This window comes from Capra hircus, chromosome 15 (assembly GCF_001704415.2).
Source record: "Capra hircus breed San Clemente chromosome 15, ASM170441v1, whole genome shotgun sequence".
Lineage (NCBI taxonomy): Eukaryota > Metazoa > Chordata > Mammalia > Artiodactyla > Bovidae > Capra > Capra hircus.
Genome location: NC_030822.1, coordinates 29,195,806 through 29,215,551, shown reverse-complemented (window position 1 = coordinate 29,215,551; position 19,746 = coordinate 29,195,806). Strand labels below are relative to the sequence as shown.

At 44.1% G+C, this 19,746-nt stretch overlaps 1 protein-coding gene and 1 pseudogene across 1 annotated transcript; both read right to left on the bottom strand.

The window, feature by feature from the left end:
• LOC102169318 lies at nt 30–3,751 on the bottom strand (annotated as a pseudogene).
• Nucleotides 16,846–18,774, bottom strand: LIPT2 (lipoyl(octanoyl) transferase 2 (putative)). The gene is made up of 2 exons (XM_013969771.2): nt 18,308–18,774; nt 16,846–17,792 (listed from the first exon to the last, which is right to left on the bottom strand). The coding sequence occupies exons 1-2, from the start codon at nt 18,753–18,755 to the stop codon at nt 17,563–17,565; spliced, it is 678 nt and encodes a 225-aa protein (XP_013825225.2). The 5' UTR covers nt 18,756–18,774; the 3' UTR covers nt 16,846–17,562.

Here is a 19,746-nt window from a genome sequence, read left to right as displayed (position 1 = left end):
TGCATTTCACTAGCATTATTTTTTGTAATCTATGAACCATAATAAGCCTGAACAATTTCAGAATCTTCAAAGCAAAACAAACCATTTTCTTCCACTAGCAAATGTATTAGTTTCAATTTCTTTAAAAAGAAAAAAAAAAACACAGCAAACAAATCAAAATATCCCAATGGTCCTGAATTTTAATGTTTCTATCATACTAATTTAAGAAATGTGACTCAGTTTTCAAACATGAAGCTGATCTTTATTGTAATTATACTTCATAATTCAAACGATTTAACTGATGCCAACATTAGCCCAGTAAAATTCATGGACACAGCTCAATTGCTCTTTTGCTAAGGAAACTTTTTAATAACAGCTATTCTTTAAAAACTCAGACCCAAGCTGCACAGCTGTGACTTGATGAACCAACAAGCAACTCTCCCAGATACCACCGCAGTAGTCCTATGTGTTTTTTTTAGCTGGGGAGCGCATACAGAATCCCTGTGAATCACACGTATATATTAAAAACTTCCTGGTAAAACTACACCAATAGTTTCCCCTATGAATGATTTTTTTTTTAAAGTAAGTATATACTACAGTTCAGCATTTGAGAGACTTCTGTGTCTTTTATTACAAAGGTACTGCTATTGCTGCTGCTAAGTCACTTCAGTCATGTCGGACTCTGTGCAACCCCATAGACAGCAGCCCACCAGGCTCCCCTGCCCTGGGATTCTCCAGGCAAGAATACTGGAGTGGGTTGCCATTTCCTTCTCCAACGCATGGAAGTGAAAAGTGAAAGTGAAGGCACTCAGTTGTGTTCGACTCTTAGCGACCCCATGAACTGCAGCCTACCAGGCTCCTCTGTCCATGGGATTCTCCAGGCAAGAGTACTGGAGTGGGGTGCCATTGCCTTCTCTGACAAAGGTACTAAGAAATACACTTGTTTTTTTCTTTTGGTTCTTTAAAACTTTTAATGTATTTGTTTATTTATTTTGGCTGCACTGGGTCTTGTTGATGTGCACAGGCTTTCTCTAGTTGCGGTGTGAGGGCTTCTCATTGTGGTGGCTACACTGGAAGGAATGATGTTGAAGCTGAAACTCCAATATTTTAGCCACCTGATGCGAAGAGCTGACTCATTTGAAAAGACCCTGATGCTGGGAAAGATTGAGGGCAGGAGGAGAAGGGCACGACAGAGGATGAGATGGTTGGATGGCATCACCGACTCAACGGATGTGGGTTTGGGTGGACTCTGGGAGTTGGTGATGGACAGGGAGGCCTGGCGTGCTGCAGTTCACGAGGTTGCAAAGAGTCGGACACGACTGAGCGACTGAACTGAGCTGAACTGAACTGAACTCTTGTTGCAGAGCATGGACTCTAGGCGCCTGGGCTTCAGTAGTTGCCTTGTGTGGGCCCTGTAGATATGTGAATGGGCTTTGTTGCTTGGAGGTATGTGGGAATCTTCCCAGACCGGGGATCAGACCCACTTCCCCTGCCTTGATGGTGGATTCTGAACCACTGGACCACCAGGGAAATCCCTGAGAATACATTTGGATACTTGAAAAGAAGCAAGACTGCAAATGTGGTTTTGTGTTAAAAAATTTAGAAGACCTCAGTTACCAAACAACTAAAAACATACAACAGATAAATAGGAATTTCTTAAAACCATGGTCTCTAATAATACAAAAATTAGATATAAGGCATCTTTTACTCCCATCTATCTGCAGCAAAGAGAAATATTTTAAATAGGAACCAGCACTTCTATTCAAATACTTTCTGATGCATTTGGCAGATTTGTTTTTATATTCTCCTGTTCAAAATTCCATGGAAAGCTCTCATAATTGAACATTGTGACCCAAACCAAGAGAAAAGTATCAATATAAACAGTTTCTCATTTATTATAAAGAAGCAGTTTGCCCTTGAAAAGAAAAAGGAACTACAAAGAATATTATGTATAAAGTACAAATACTAGTATTTAAGTTTCTCTGAAGCAATTTATGCTTCAGTAATTAAGAGAAAGAAGTGATGAAGACTTTATTAAGATGCTGCTGCTGCTAAGTCACTTCAGTTGTGTCCAACTCTGTGCGACCCCATAGACGGCAGCCCACCAGGCTCCCCCGTAAGATGAGGAGCCTATTAATATGCATCATGCTGTGGGCTAATTGTTCACTCATTATTCTGTTCCACTGGAATGAGAGTTTGGAAACAGCGTTATATTTCTCTAGAAAAAATTACATCCACTAGACTAAGATCACATAAGTTAACAATGATTATGATTCCCTATATTTGTCATTTAAAAAGCTCAAATGGCTTCATAAAGTATATCAATCAGTAACACTTTTACCTTTTACTAAGGCAAGTTTGTGAAAATAATTTAATACAACCAGATATCCTCATGACTTTCAGCTTAAAATATTTTTAATGTAACAAATGGACCAACAAAATCTGTTTTATAAAAAGCCACTTCAGTCCTAAAAAAGAATAATAAAAGATTTTGAACGCAGTTTAGTTTTTAAAGGATACTCTTCCCATGTCTCAAATTCCAAGTGCCATTCATCATCTGTAGAGCCAGTTTTGTTTGACTCAGTTCAGTTCATTTCAGTCACTCAGTCGTGTTCAGCTCTTTGCAACTCCATGAACTGCAGCACACCCGGCCTCCCTGTCCATCACAAACTCCCAGAGTTTACTCAAACTCATGTCCATCTCATCCTCTATCGTCCCCTTCTCCTCCCGCCTTCAATCTTTCCTAGCATAAGGGTCTTTTCCAAGGAGTCAGTTCTTCCCCTCAGGTGGCCAAAGTATTGGGAGTTTCAGCTTCAGCATCTCTTCCAATGAATATTCAGGACTGATTTCCCTTAGGATGGACTGGTTGAATCTCCTTGCTGTGCAAGGGACTCTCAAGAGTCTTCTCCAGCACCACGGTTCAAAAACATCAATTCTTCAGCGCTCAGCTTTCTTTATAGTCCAACTCTCACATCCATACATGACTACTGGGAAAACCATACCTTTGACTAGACAGACCTTTGTTGGTAAAGTAATGTCTCTGCTTTTTAATATGCTGTCTAGGTTGGTCATAACTTTTCTTCCTATATCAATCCAATTCCATCCTTGAGGAAGTTCTCCTTTATGGTGTGTTTTATCTGTTAATTTATGTTTCTGGTCTTCTGTTTTTTAGTCACTGTTTTTTTAAAATTGAGATATACTTGACTTACAATGCTGTACTAATTGCAGCTGTATAGCAAAGTGAGTCAGTTATTCACATAGGTACATTCTTTTTTATATTCTTTTCCATTATAGTTTATCCCAAGAGATTGGATGTGGTTCCCTCTGGGCTTTTGACAGTTGTTTTCTTTATCTTTTTTTTCTCATTTGATGGGATGTGTTAGGATTTTCAGCCAACATGTTATTGCTTTTGGATGTGGTAGAATTAATGGGGATGGTGATTCTCCATAAACTGCTGTTTATTATCCTTGGTGTATTCAAGCAACATGGCCATCTTGAGATTAACTTTCACTGCTTCCTGTAACTTGGCTGATAAGTTCTGCCTTATACCTGATGATATGGTGTTAAAAGATGCGTTCATAGACATGATTGGAGGTGTTTGAGGATTTGTTTTGTCCAGGAAACTTCTATAAAAAAGGCTTTGGGGTCACCATTTTCTACTATCCTATAATGAAATGAAACTGGACTTAATTCCTGGAAACTTTTCATCTCCTTCGTATATAGCACATGGTGCCTCCAATTCCATTTCCTGGTCTTTGCTGGCACTCAACATGCTGGTTGCAGGGTACCTCCCTTGGACTACATTCAAGACAACAAGAGAAAATGAGGGCAGTGGCTCCAAGGCTCTTAGCTGCAGGCGGCACACACCCTTCACAGGGCAGAGGAGAGTCACGCACAGGCCCTCAGCCTTCGGGGCGTGTGAAACTTGTGGCTGGGGAATGGGCTAGACTTAATTTTTGACAACAGATTGATCAGCTTCTCTTTCACACCTCTAGTGACTAGGAGCTCATTGCCTCCAAGGGATCTGAAGCTCTGATTGTTAGGATGTTCTCACATTTTAACAAATACTGCCTTCTAAGGACACTTTAGTCCTTGTGCCCAATGGAGACATTAAGTACATGCTTTGTTCCTTTTTTCAGTTCTTCAAAACCTTTAGGTCTATCTTCCACTTCCTTTGGAGTGAAGATGGGGCAGGAACCCTGTCAGGGAAGGCAGCTGGCCAAAGAGTCAATGGAAAGTAGGCTAGACTGCCTTATCTCCCCATCTGTGACTTTCAGTCTCACTATGAGGCTTAGATGACCGGATGTGTAACATGATAAGAGTATGATGCCCATACTTAATAAATGGCAGCTTCCATTATTATTAGTTAAGAAAAGCAAGAATGAAACAGAACTCCTATTCTGGACAAACCTGAGAAGGACCTTCAGGGAACTCTCTAATTCAGAGAGGTTGGGGACAAGGCCTGGACCTTGAAACAGGGAGGGTGAGGGAGTGGAGTGGGCCAACTGAAGGCTCATCTCGAGATACACCTCCTTCAAGTCTTTGTTTAAATGCCACTTCTTAGTGAGGCCTTCCCTGACCATCTATTTACAAATTCTAATCCCTTCCTTTTCCTGCCCTCCCCAAAGCCTTTCCCTGCCTTGCTTTCCAATAACATCTAACATCATCTAATCTATCAACACTTAACTTTAAAAAATAGGGATTTTCCTGATGGTCCAGTGGTTAAGATTCCATGCTTTCACTGCAGGGGGCACAGGTTTGATCCTTGGTTGGGTAACAGATCCTGAATGTGGTCAAAAATAAAAATTTTTTAAATAAAAAATTCATATATATATATATATATACACACACGCACACACACATATATATATTTATATATATGTTGTGGTTGTTCAGTCACTAAGTCATGTCCAGTGCTTTGCAACCCCATGGATTGCAGCACACCAGGCTCCCCTGTCCTTCACTGTCTCCTGGAATCTGCTAAAACTCACATCTATAGACTTGGTGATGCCATCCAACCATCTTATCCTCTGTCATCCTCCTCTCCTTCTGTCCTCAATCTTTCCCAGCATCAGGGTCTTTTTCAGTGAGTCAGGTCTTTGAATCAGGCGGCCAAAATACTGGACCTTCAGCTTTAGCATTGGTCCTTCCAATGAATATTCAGGGTTGATTTCCTTTAGGATTGACTGGTTTGATCTCCTGACAGTTCAAGAGACTCTCAAGAGTCTTCTCCAACACCATAATTTGAAATGCATCAGTTCATTGGCACTCAGCCTTCTTTATTGTCCAGCTCTCACATCCATACATGACTACTGGAAAAACTACAGCTTTGACTATACAGACCTCTGTTGGCAAAGTGGTGTCTCTTCTTTAATTTAACATGCTGTCTAGGTTTGTCATAGCTTTTCTTTCAAGGAGCAAGCGTCTTAATTTTATGGCTACAGTCACTGACTACAGTGACTTTGGAGCCCCAGAAAATAAAGTCTATCACTGTTTCCACTTTTTTTCTATCTATTTGGCATGAAGTGATGGGATATATATGTCTACTGTTCTTGCTGCATCCCTCAAGTGAAGGTCACAGCTCCTGTCAGTCAGTCCTATCTTAGTCCTCTTTTCTTCTCTGAATTTCTGTTACCACCTCCTTCCTGCTCCCCTTCAGGCCTTGGGTGAGATCCAGGGTACTTCACAACACCTGTGGTTTCCCTACTCCCTGCCCACCTATTTGAATAGGACCTCCTCAAATTATTGACGGGAGAAGGCCACCTGCTTCCTGTCAGACCTGGCTGATGCAGAAGGCCATTCTCCTACAGCCCCCTGCACTTCCCTTGAACACAGTACTTTTAATTGCCTACTTTATTTGTTGACTCCACACTTAGAATATAAGCTCCTTAAGGGCACTAAGCTAACACAGAGTCTACACAGAGTAGACCTTACTGAGAACTTGTTGATAAATGAATGAATAAAAGTAATGAAGAGAAAGATCACTCAGAATTATGTTATCAGGGAAAGCTTCCAGGAAGGGATAGAACCTGAGAGAAGTTGATGCTCTTTCAGCCTCTTGGCCAGAACTCTCTCCTCTGAATGCTAGACTCTATATGTAACTACCTACTTAAAGTCTCTGTTTGGATAACGTTTTGGGACTGGAAGTCGTGACTTCTTCCTTGGCTCCCTTGAGTCTTCTATCTCTTGGTCAACAGAACCATCATCCATGCAGTCCCCTGTTTGTTTCCTTCATAAGAGTCAACCCAGTTTTCTATTTATCTATGTACTGATTTGACTTCCCTGGTGGCATAGATAGTAAATAATCTGCCTGCAGTGCTGGAGACCTGGGTTCAACCCCTGGGTCGGGAAGATCTCCTGGAGAAGGAAATGGCAACCCACTCTAGTATTCTTGCTGAGAATCCCATGGACAGAAGAGCCTGGGGTACTGCAGTCCATGGGGTCACAAAGAGTCGGACGCAACTGAGCGACTTCACTTTTTTCACTTCCGTGTACTGATTTGGGGTCTGTCTTTCCTGCTGGATGGTAAGCACTATAAGAACACAGACGAGGTATCTTTTTCACCATGGAATACCCAGGATATAACTCAGTGTCTATCTAGGAGGTGGGGGACAAGCATTGGGAGGGAGGATGAGCATGAATGATATCCGTCGTCAACAGTCTCAGAAGCCTAGGTTACCAAGGAAAATACAGCATGAATCACAGAGGAAGTTTAATCGTCACATCAAGTTATTTTATTCCATTACTCATCAGGAGCCTGTGTCTGTGCTTCCGCAATCTTGTCTCATTTTGACCTGTCAGTCTAACCTGCAGAATACTTGTCTTCTCATTCTTTTCTTTTTTTCAATATATATATATATATATTTGGCTGCACCAGGTCTTAGATTCAGCAAGCGGGATCTTTAGTTGCAGGGTGTTGGATCTGGTTCCCTGACCAGGGATCAAACCTGGGCCCCCTGCTTTGGGACCATGGAGTCTTAGCCACTAGACCACCAGGGAAGTCCCTGTCTTCTCCTTCTGAGCTTAATCATTCTCCTGCCTCTGCAGGCAGCAAAAAGCAGTGAAAAGAGCTCTGGAGGAGGTGGAGCAAGGTGCAGTGTCAGGAGACTGAACATCTCAGTGGCCTCGTCTCTCCACTTCACCCTCACACAAGCTGGGTCCTGGCCGGCAAGGTAGAACAGTGGTGAAGAACACAGCTTCTGGGGTCCAGTGGAGCTGGGTTTGAATCCTAGCCCTGCCAATTATTAATATCATCTGGGAGCACTTAACCCCTCTGAGTCTTAGTTTCCCTATCTGTAGAATAGGTATAAAAACAACTGCATCTTATTGTTGTGTGAATTACAGTAAGATATTATATTTAAAGCACTTCACTTGGTACCTGTGAAGCAAGTATTTCATAAAGAATAACTATTGGGAATTTCCCGGCAGTCCAATGGTTAGGAATCCTTGCTCTCATTGCCAAGGGCATAGGATCAATCCCTGGTCAAGGAACTAAGATCCTGCAAGTCATGCAACATGGGCAAAAAAATTTTTTTTTAATTAAAAGGGCACGTGTGCTCATGGTTGTATGAATATGGACTTTTGAATGGTTTAAACAATAAGGGCTATGTGAATACAGAAGAATGTGGGTTCAGCGAGGACTAGAGTTTATAGAGGAGGTAGGTGTATCAATTAGGAACTTTAGCTGTAACAGACAGAAAACTCAGTGCGAACTGACTTAAGTAGGAAAGGGAATTTATCACCTCATAAGTGGTAAAGACTCTGCCTGCCAATGCAGAATCAGGGGACACTGGGGCATTGATTTAATCCCTCAGTCAGGAAGAGCCACTGGTGGAGGAAATGGCAACCCACTCCAGCATTCTTGCCTGAAAAATCCCACATACAGAGGAGACTGGCAGGCTGCAGTCCATGGGACCGCAAAGAGTTGGACATGACTGAGCACGTGGCACAAAATTTCAATATCCTGACATATGTAGCTTCAGCCATAGCTAGATCCAGAAGCTCAGATGATGTTTTCAGGAATCTATCTTTTTGCATCTTTGGGCTCTGCTTTTCTCACCGATGCTCCATGTTCAGGCAGGATCCCATTTTGTGGTAACAAGATGGTCTGCCTGCTGTTCCATGTATACACTATATTCTGTGAATAAAGCCAGTAGAAAGAGATTCTTTCCCCTACAATAGGAGTGCTGTTTATTGTACAGTCTTTGGAGTCCAAGTTCAAATCATGGACCTGCCTCTAGCTAACTGTATGAACTTCGGCGACTCTTCATCTGAGCCACTTTCTTCTTCTCAGAACACAGTCAGCAATACAAACTTGTGGGTTTGTTATTTGCTGTGATGATTAAGTAATGACTATAAAGTTATGCTTAGTATAGCCCTGTGCCCATGTGGGTTGAGCTAGAGGGGTGAAATTGAGCTGAATAACAGGAACTCCTTGCCAGCACCCATCTCACAGGGCATAGCATGTTCCCTGCCCAGCCTCTGACTGCAAATCAGGGCTGTATTTAAGTCAGTATCCTGGCAGAAGTCAGATGGCACCTTGCAACTAGATACTCTGAAGAGAGCATGAAGGTGGATTTAGGAAATTGACAGGGAATAGAAGCAGGTCCGGTAGCAACAGTGAGGAGGGAAAGCATTGCTAGGTTTGGAGGGCCAGGGTGGGGTGTATTTACTGGAACCTAAGGAGGGTAGCCAGGCTGGGACTGTGACGTCATGTAGGAACCCCTCCTCTTTTCCCCCCATTCAGTCTCTTCCCACCCTATGGTGCCTCTTTATTCACCAACCCAGATGGAAACTCAAGAGCAAGGAGGTAAGGCCCTTGTTAGGTGAAAAAGTGTGTGAGCATTTGGCGGGGCAAGTGGGAGGAGCAAGCAGAGGCGGTGGCAACAGTCAGATGGATGGGATCCTCCCATTCCTTTCCAGTCTCCTCTGGGCAATGGGTGAAAGAGAAGGTGAAGAAAGAGAAGAAAGAGGTGAAGAAATCCTGACTGGCTCCTTCCCCCGTCCATGGGATTTCCCAGGCAAGAATACTGGAGTGGGTTGCTATTTCCTACTCCAGGGATGAGATGAATCTGTGCTAATGTCTATCCCCAGACCTTTTAGTTACCAGATCTAAGATACTGTTTTTCATTGAGTTAGAGCTAGATTTTTCTCTTACTTACAAGCTAGGAGTCACTTGAGCCTTTTCTTCCCCTGTTCCCTGTTAAGATTACTCACTTCTGTGTTCCACAGTACCCATGCAAACTTCTCTCATGGTCCTTATAATTGGTTGCTGTGAACATTCTTTACTGGTGTGTCTCTTCCACAAAGCTGTGAGCTCCTTGAAGACAGGAGTCAAGTCTGATGTGTCTCCAAGTCCCCAGTCCCCAGTGATACTGCTTGAAGACAGGAACCAAGTCTGATATAACTCTGTGTCCCCAGTAACACACCACGCACTGGCCAGACCACACCAGGCGTGTTATCTTCAAGCAACACAGGTTAAGGGCATGTTAGCCAAGTGGAGCCTGTTGAAGTGGGGTAGAGTCTGGAGGCCACATTTTATGAAGAGCAGAAAAATCAGGAACGTGTAAGGAGAAGATGAGACTGCTCTTAGGACAGAGCTCATCTACTGACTCAACAGGCATTACTGGGCATCAGCATGTGAGGCCTTGGGCTGGTCCTGAGGGGCCATGGGTGATACAGCCATAGTCCCTGCCTGGGAAGCTCCCACTCTGGACAGGCTCAGACTTGGAAACAAGTGACGGGGGTGCAGGGTGTGGCCAGGGAAGGGCTCTCAGAAGAGGACTTGCAGGAGGACAGAATTATGACGCTTGGGGGCAGGTTTCAGTTTGGGATGAGGAAACTTTCTAACAATCGGAACTATAAAGAATGCTCTACATCTGGGGCTGGGATGACCACTTCATAGAATAGACACTGACGTCTGTCAACAGAAGGACTGAAGGGGAGTCTACAGGGAATTCCTCATAATTACAAGTCATTGAACCACTGTTTCCTTTCACATGCTAGGATACAAAGACAAAACAAAACAAAGAAAAGATCTCTGGCTTTAAAAAGCTCACAGTTTAGGTAAATTGAAAAAATGTAACACTGTAGCCTTATGCTAGTGTCTCTTGGACTTGAATGATGTATGAACCCCCTTTTTTAAAGGAAGTACTCAGTGCTAATAATCTAAATATGATTCAAATTTAAACTCAGTTTAAACTTCAAGGCAGCTGTAAAAGCTACTCTTTTATACAGAGTTTAAGTACCCATTTTAATGAAAATGGACAAAACAATAAGCTAATAAAATGCTAATATTGATAACACTAATGCTACAGGTCATATTGAGTTCTTTTCAAGCTGTCAGTTCTATAGACATATTCCTACTGGTAAATGAAGAAGGAATGATAGTATCAGGGGTTGGGAAGATCTCCTGGAGGAGGGAAAGACTACCCACTTCAGTATTCTGGCCTGGAGAATTCCATGGACTGTATAGTCCTTGGGGTCTCAAAGTGTCAGACACAACTGAGTGAATTTCACTTTCACTTTCAATGAAATAATAGATCTAGGGTCTGACACAAGAAAAAGGGAAAAAAAAATTAAACCCCAAAACAGATACTGTGTGCCACTTGATGTAAAAACACACCATCACCTATGAAGGAGGCTTGCTAAAAAAAGAAAAAAAAAAAATCAAATCTGAATCAGACCAAATATCAGGATCTACGTTTTAATCTTCAGGAAATACAGGAGGAAAAGATCTTCAAAAGAGGGAGGAGGAACCTATAGGTGAAAAAAGACTTCAGAGACATTTATGAGCCTTAACCAAATTCAGTGTGTAGACTTTGTTTCAATTCTGGTTTGAACAAATCACCTATAGGGAGAGGGAAAGGTGAAGAGAGAGAGATCTGAGTATTAACTGAATATTTGTTGATACTGAAGATGTATTTTTCATGTGTTAGTATATTGTGGTTACATTTTGAGTCCTTATATTTTGAGAATACATACTGAAATATTTATTCATGAAATAATACAGTATCTGTGACTTGCTTCACAATAATCCAGGGAGGAGGCGGGAAATGGGCCCAGGTTTAGATAAGCTAAGACTGGTCATGAGTTAATTGTTTTACCTGAATGACGGGTACATGGGATTCACTGCTGTACATTAGAAAGAGTTTATGCTAAAAAACTTTAATGATGAAAAACTCTAAGATGCTAAAACTGTTAAAATTCCAATACAACAGGCATTGTACATTGCTGATGGAAACATAAATTAGCAAGTTTTATGGAAGGCAATATGACAACATCTAATAAAAATGCACATATCCTTTGACTCAGAAAATCACTTCCAGAAATGCAAACTCTGTGCTCACCACACGCATTACACAATGCAGTGGCATGTGGGAGCTAGTTCCCTAACTAGGGATCAAACCCAGGCCCCCTGCATTGGGAGCTCAGAGTCTTAGCCACTGGACCACCAAGGAAGTCCTAGATTCTCACTGTAGCTTTAGTTGTAAAACAAAGAATTAGTGATAATCTAAACATCATTATGGGGGATTAGATAATGGCACCCCACTCCAATACTCTTGCCTGGAGAAATCCCATGGACGGAGGAGCCTGGTAGGCTTCAGTCCATGCAGTCTCGAAGAGTCAGACACGACTGAGCGACTTCACTTTTACTTTTCACTTTCATGCATTGAAGAAGGAAATGGCAACCCACTCCAGTGTTCTTGCCTGGAGAATCCTAGGGACAGCAGAGCCTGGTAGGCTGCCATCTATGAGGTCGCACAGAGTCGGACACAACTGAAGTGACTTAGCAGCAGCAGATAAATAAGTCATGATAAATTCACTGAATACTCCATAGTATTCAGAATATTCCATAGTCATGGAATACTCCATAGTCATTTTTAAAATGAGGATGATCTTTATATACTGACCTGATGCAATCTCCAAAGTACAGGGATGTGTGTATAGTATGCTACCACATGAAAATGCATGTATGCCTAGATATGTATAAAATACACGTGAAGAATATAAATGAGACATTTACCTTCATTTAAGCCTCTAGGAAAGGGCCTGGGTTTACAGAGAAAAAGGGATAGCAGTAAGACTTACAATTCAGTAGTAGCATTTTGTACCTTTTATTTATCTGGCTGCCCATGCAGCACGTGGGAATCTCAGTTCCCTGACCAGGGATCAAATCCGTGCCCCCTACATTGAGAGTTTGGAGCCTTAACCACTGAACCACCAGGAAAGCCTGCTTGTACCTTTTAAACTTAATTCCATGTGCATGTATTACCGATATATTTTTTAGAAGATTTGTTTTAAAAGAAATAAAAATAAGATTAAGACATTAAAAATTTAAAGACTATCTGGCAATGTGGGAAAATGTTTGTAATATTATGTTTGGTTTAAAAGAGTATACAAAATTTTTTCCATGTAATACTTTATAATAATAGAATTATAAGACAGAATAATGGGTTAGAATAATAAAAGATGTCGGCTTATGATCAAGTACTGGAAACACACACAAATGGAAAGGATGTTTTTTAGGTGGGAGTGAAATTTTTCTTGTTTTTTAAAACTGTATAGTTATTGTAACATGGTGTGATAATATGTAAATTACAATTTAGTGAAAAAAAAAATCACATTTTGATTGCAAACATCTGATTTCCATAAAGGTTTTCAGAAAGAGGCTCTTGCCATGAAGCGAGGCGCACCTGGTCATACTGCCAGAGCAGGTCCTGTCTGGTTTCCTGCCAGCCTTGCTGAGGAATAAGATGCTGGGAAAGTCACTGCAGTCGGTCACGTCCTCGCACTTAGCACTCATTTACCAGACCCTGGACAGTTTGTTTATTTAGGAGGAAAAGACTCTGCATAAACAAGAAGAGACTTTTTGGAGGTGGGAAAGCCAGGGTGTTAACTACCCTCCTTCGTATGCCTAGCTTCCTTCCTTGAGGAAGGGCCCCGGTGGGAAACCGGAGGTGGGCTCTGACCAGGAAGGAAGGAGTCGGGAACCCGCAGCAGTGGCCTGACCCAGTTCCACAGGCTCAGCGACCTCCTTGGCTCTCCCTGCTCTCCCTTCAGAGACAGCTGTGCAAGAGCGGAAAGACCCAGCTTAGGAGCCAGGGACTGACTCTGCCCCTAAGTGCATGACCTCATAGAAGTCACTCCGCCTCCCAAGCCAGTTTTGTCATCTGTGAAATAAACCTCCCCATCTTGCTATGCAGCCAGAAGAGTGAATGAGATCAGCATATTGTCTCATTCTGGGTCCTGTGCTACATCTCTGCCTAGACTGCTTCTCGGTCTCCTTGGCCTGCACCTCACACTTATCAGCCCTCTGCCCTCAGCTTCTCTCTTTGGGCTTCCAGACATAAACTGTCACTCAAGACAGCTGTGCTCCAGATCCACAGACCCAACTGGGCCTCTCCACATGCATCTTCCACAAGTATCTCAACCTTGACTCATCAAAAACTAAACTCATTATCCAGAGAAGACAATGGCACCCCACTCCAGTACTCTTGCTTGGAAAATCCCATGGATGGAGGAGCCTGGTAGGCTGCCGTCCATGAGGTTGCTAAGAGTCGGACACGACTGAGCGACTTCACTTTGACTTTTCACTTTCATGCATTGGAGAAGGAAACGGCAAGCCACTCCAGTATTCTTGCCTGGAGAATCCCAGGAAAGGGGTAGCCTGGCGGGCTGCCGTCTATGGGGTCGCACAGAGTCGGACATGACTGAAGCGACTTAGCAGCAGCAGCAACAGCAGCAGCAAACTCATTATCATCCTCTCCAAACTTGGTCATCATCCAGTGTTCTCTGTTCCAGCAATACCTCGCATCCAGAAACCTGGGGATTTTCCTTGACTTTACTCCAACATACATGGGTAACAGCAGCAGAAGCCATCTTCTACCACATGGCCTGGGAAACAGAGAAAGCTGGACTGGAGTAAGACAGAATGAAGCAAACACACCAGGAAGCACGGCAGAGAACAGAAGAGACCATGTGGGTTCCTAAGGACTACAAGTTCTGGTTTTGTTCAGGAGCCAGCCACAACTCCAATCTTGGATTTTTAAAATTTACCATCTTAACTATTTATTCATTTATTTATGATTGCTCTGGGTCTTCATTGCTGTGTGAGGGCTTTCTCTAGTTGCAGCGAGCAGGATTCTCACGGTGGTGGCTTCTCTTGTGGAGTACGGGCTCTAAAGGGTGAGGGCTTCACTAGTTGTGGCACAAATGAACACTTTGGTGGCTTACCTCCAGTACACGCCAATCAACAGCAGGGAGCTCTGTTCTCTGCAGTCCCTCAGGAAGCAGCTGCCATCTAGAATGTTGTTGGTTACTGTTTTACAGAGCCAGGACTGGAACTGAGGTTGCCTGACTTCTTATTCAAGGCTCCTTCTACCCTAACTGCCTGTGGTAGCCAGTCTCCAAGACGGCCCTTAATGACCTGCACCTCTTATCACCCTTGCGTAGTCCCTTCTATACTGAATAAATAGGGCTCACATCTTAGGAGACTGCAGAAATGCCTGTGTGACTTCCAGTGCTGGGTCACAGAAGACACTGTGGCTTCTACCTTGTCTCTTTCTGGCATCGCTTGCTCTGGGGAAAGCCAGTTGCCAGGCAATGAGAATATGCAAGCAGCCCTATAAAGTGCAACCATCCCCGTGAAAAAGAAATGCAAAAAGGCAAAATGGTTGTCTGAGGGGGGCTTAGAAATAGCTGAGAAAAGAAGAGAAAGGCAAAGGAGAAAAGGAAAGATATACCCATCTAAATGCAGAGTTTCAAAGATTATCAAGGAGAGATAAGAAAGCCTTCCTCAGTGACCAATGCAAAGAAATATAGGAAAACAATAGAATGGGAAAGACTAGAGATCTCTTCAAGAAAATTAGATACCAAGGGAACATTTCATGCAAAGATGGGCACAATAAAGGACAGAAATGGTACGGACCTAACAGAAGCAGAAGATATTAAGAAAAGGTGGCAAAAATACACAGAAAAACTATACAAAAGAGATCTTAATGACCCAGTTAACGACGATGGTGTGATCACTCACCTAGAGCCAGACACCTTGGAGTGCAAAGTCAAGTGGGCCTTAGGAAGTATCACTAAGAACAAAGATAGTGGAGGCAATGAAATTCCAGCTGAGCTGTTTCAAATCCTAAAAGATGATGCTGTTAAAGTGCTTCACTCAATATGCCAGCAAATTTGGAAAACTCAGCAGTGGCCATAGGACTGGAAAAGGTCAGTTTTCATTCCAATCCCAAAGAAAGCCAATGCCAAAGAATGTTCAAACTATCACACAATTGCATTCATCTCACACACTAACAAAGTAATGCACAAAATTCTCCAAGCCAGGCTTCAGCAGTATGTGAACTGTGAACTTCCAGATATTCAAGCTGGATTTAGAAAAGGCAGAGGAACCAGATTTCAAATTGCCAACATCTGTTGGATCACAGAAAAAGCAAGAAAATTCCAGAAAAATATCTACATCTGCTTCACTGACTCTGCTAAAGCCTTTGACTGTGTGGATCACCACAAACTGTGGAAAATTCTTAAAGAGCCGGGAATACCAGACCACCTTACCTGCCTCCTAAGAAACCTGTATGTAGGTCAAGAAGCAACAGTTAGAACCAGACATGGAACAACAAACTGGTTCCAAATTCGGAAAGGAGTACATCAAAGCTGTATATAGTCACCCTGCTTATTTAACTTCTATGCAGAGGACATTATGCGAAATGCCAGGCTGGATGAAGCACAAAATGGAATCAAGATAGCCAGGAGAAATATAAAAAACTTGAGATATGCATATGACACCCCCACCCCCCACCCATGGCAGAAAGTGAAGAGGAACTAAAGAGTCTTAAAGCTCAACATTAAAAAAATGAAGATCATGGCATCTGGTTTTATCACTTCATGGCAAACAGATGGTGAAACAATGGAAACAGTGAGAGACTTTATTTTTTAGGACTCCAAAATCATTGCAGAGGGACTGTAGCCATGAAATTAAAAGAAGCTTGTTCCTTGGAAGAAAAGCTATGACCAACCTAGACAGCTTATTAAAAAGCAGAGACACTACCAACAAAGGTCCGTCTGGTCAAAGCTATGGTTTTCCCAGTAGCATGTATGGATGTGAGAGCTGGACCATGAAGAAAGCTGAGTGCCAAAGAATTGATGCTTTTGAACTGTAGTGTTGGAGGAGAATCTTGAGAGTCCCTTGGGTTGCAAAGAGATGAAACCAATCAATCCTAAAGGAAATCAATCTGAAATATTTATTGGAAGGACTGATGCTAAAACTAAAGCTCCAATACTTTGGCCATCTGATGCAAAGAGCTGACTCCTTGGAAAAGATCCTGATGCTGGGAAAGACTGAAGGCAGGAGAAGGGGGCAATAGAGGACAAGATGGTTGGATGGCATCATCGACTCTATGGATGTGAGTTTGAGCAAGCTCTGGGAGTTGGTGATGGACAGGGAAGCCTGGTGTGCTGCAGTCCATGGCGGGTCACAAAGAGTCAAATACTACTGAGCGACTGAGCAACATGGAGTGAAGAGGAATTAAGCCCTCCTGTTAATAACCAGTACCAACCAAGCATATGAGTCAGTCATCTTGGAAGCTGATTCCACAGCCTTAGTCAAGTCTTCAGATGAGAGCTGCCCCGGCTAACATCTTTTTTTTTTAAAAATCTTTTGGCTGCACCATGCAGCATATGGGATCTTAGGTCCCCAGCCAGGGTTTGAACCTGTGGCCCCCGCATTGGCAGCACAGAGTCTTAACCACTGGAGAACCAGGGAAGTCCTCCGACAGCTGACATCTCGATTGCATCTCAGAAGAGACCTTGACCCAGAACCACTCAGCTAAGCTTCTCCCAAATTTCCAAACCACAGTATATGAGATAATAAATGTTTATTCTTTTAAGTCATTAAGCTTTGGGGTGACATGTTATAGATAATTAACATACAACCTTTATAGAGATCTCATATTAAAAAAAAAAACCCTTCTATTTTTGGCATTTGTACAGGGTCAGAAATTATTATTCTCTTTCCCGTAGCCTTTGGCCTAGCTCAGGTTACCTAACTAAAAAAGCCATCAGGCTTGAGGAATCCAACCCAGGAAGACAGAATCCCATATTACTCTTTAAAGAAGTCTTTCCACTTCCCTGTCATTGCAGAAAGCTCCCAGGTCTCCTGAGAATGAAAAAAAATCCACATCACATCACCTTCACCTGGATGATCCTGAAAAATGATTCTTACAACAATCAAAGGAACTGGAGCCCAGATTTCCCAATTAAATACAGTATTGAGGAAATATTTGAGAAATGACACGCTATGATACCTGAGTTTTTCTGAGCTAAGAAATGGGTGTCGACAGTAGTGCTAATGCCTTATCTTTGTGCTTTTCACAATGTTTTCATATCTGAGGTAGGTTGGGAAGATATAAATAAACCGTATACATATGGAACCAAGGGCCCAGAGCTCATGATCTGCCCACAGTCTCCTGATGTGTGAATGACAGGGCCAGTTCTAGAATCTAGGTTTCAGTGACTCCCAAGTCTGGTGGTGCTTTTCAAGACAAGACCTCCAGCGTGAGATAATATAAACGCCCTTCAGCTGGAGCTGTCCTCTGAGGTCAACGTGCACTTGTAGGTCTCTTTAAAGGCCTCAAGGAAACGTGGTATTACTTCATCCACAGTGACATGCCTCTGGAGCTCCTCACTCAGAGAAGTGACGCCTGTCCCAACCAGCCCACAGGGCACAATGTGCTCAAACCACGTGAGGTCCGTAGAACAGTTCAGCGCCAGGCCGTGGGACGTAACGTGCCTTCCACAGCGGACACCTGCAAGGCAAACCAACGGCTCTTAGAATAGACATCCTCCCTCCCCAGGCTTCATGACGGTCCTCAGTGAGATGAAGAAACTGGACTAGACCACCGATTTTCCAATTCTGTTTCTAGAGCACCCAAGAGGTTGGACACAGATCGGGGAGCGGGACAAAATGAGAGGAGACGCCTGTGACTCCACACTGGCTGCACTTACTATGGACATTACAGAAACGTCCTTTAACAAAGATTCCGCTGTTTAAAAAAATTATGAAAAAAAAATTTCACCCTTATTGTCCAGATATTGTGAAGTAACCTGGCAACTCACTTCTCGTTGTCTCTCCATTTCTAAATATGAGTGTGTTGAACCACGTGACCTCCGAAGTGACCTGGTTCTGAAGATATCAGTGAGAAGAGCCTTAGATAAAGGCAGTGGGCAGATGATTCAAAACCCGCGCCAGTGACACCCGCCCGGAGCTCTGCCCTCACCACCATTGGTCCGGCCCCGCCAGGCCCCGCCCCAAGGCGCTCACCGATCGCGCAGATCTTGCGCTCGCCGAACCAAACTCCAGTGTAGGGTGGGGGCCGCGCGCGGGCGCCCGGTAGGCCCTGGAGCTCGCACAGGCGCACGGCGCACGCCTCCAGCGCGGCCACGTGGGTGCGCAGGCGCAGGCCGAGGGGTCGTAAGTCGAGTATCGGGTGGCACAGCAGCTGGCCCGGGCCGTGGAAGGTGGCTAGGCCGCCCCGGCCAAGGGGGAGCACCTCGGCACCCAGGGCCCGCAGTCGCGCAGTCTCCTCGGATGTCAGACCGCCGCGCAGCCCGGTGGTATACACAGGCCCTGCGGGCTCGCAGAGCAGGAGGGCACCCGCCTCGGTCCCTGGCTCGGCCTGCAGCCGCCGCAGCCAACGCTGCTGCAACGCCAGCAACTCGGCGTAGGGAACCTGACTCAGCCACACCAGGCGTACCGCCGGCTGCAGCATTTCGCCCGCCGCGGCGTCTGCGGAGCCCCGCCTCCTTTTCGGGCCTAGGGGCGGGCCGGGAGGGGCGGGGACTCGGAGCCTCCGCCCCTAAATGCTTTTTACTGGCTGTTGAGGGAGTGTTTTGATACTGTAGGGTCAGTTCCTAGCTTCCAAGCCTTCTGGACGGTGAGCAGGGGTTGTACCACAGTCCAGCGTTTATTCTGTCCAGTCTTTTGGCCTCACGCCACGCAGGTGTTGAATTCTTAGTCGCTCAGTCTAACAATTTAGACTGACTCTTTGACTCTTTGCGACCCCAGGGATTGTAGCCCGCCAGGCTCCTCCATGGGAGAAGGCAATGGCACCCCACTCCAATACTCTTGCCTGGAAAATCCCATGGATGGATGCAGTCCATGGGGTCGCTAGGAGTCGGACACGACTGAGCGACTTCACTTTCACTTTTCACTTTCATGCATTGGAGAAGGAAATGGCAACCCACTCCAGTGTTCTTGTCTGGAGAATCCCAGGGACGGGGGAGCCTGGTGGGCTGCCATCTATGGGGTCGCACAGAGTCGGACAAGACTGAAGCGACTTAGCAGCAGCAGCAGCAGTAAGGTCAGTTCAATTCAGTCGCTCAGTCGTGTCCGACCTTTTGCGACCCGATGGGCAGCAACAAACCAGGCTTCTCTGTCCATCACCAAATTCAGAAAATTGCTCAAACTCATGTCCATCGAGTCTGTGATGCCATCCAACCATCTCATCCTCTGTTGTCCCCTTCTCCTCCTGCCTTCAATCTTTCCCAGCATCAGGGTCTTTTCCAATGACTCAATTCTTCGCATCAGGTGGCCAAAGTATTGGAGTTTCAGTTTCAGCATCAGTCCTTCGAATGAATATTTAGGACTGATTTCCTTTAGGATGGACTGGTTGGCTCTCCTTGCAGTCCAAGGGGCTCTCAAGAGTCTTCTCCAACACCACAGTTCAAAAGCATCAATTTTTCAGCACTCAGCTTTCATTA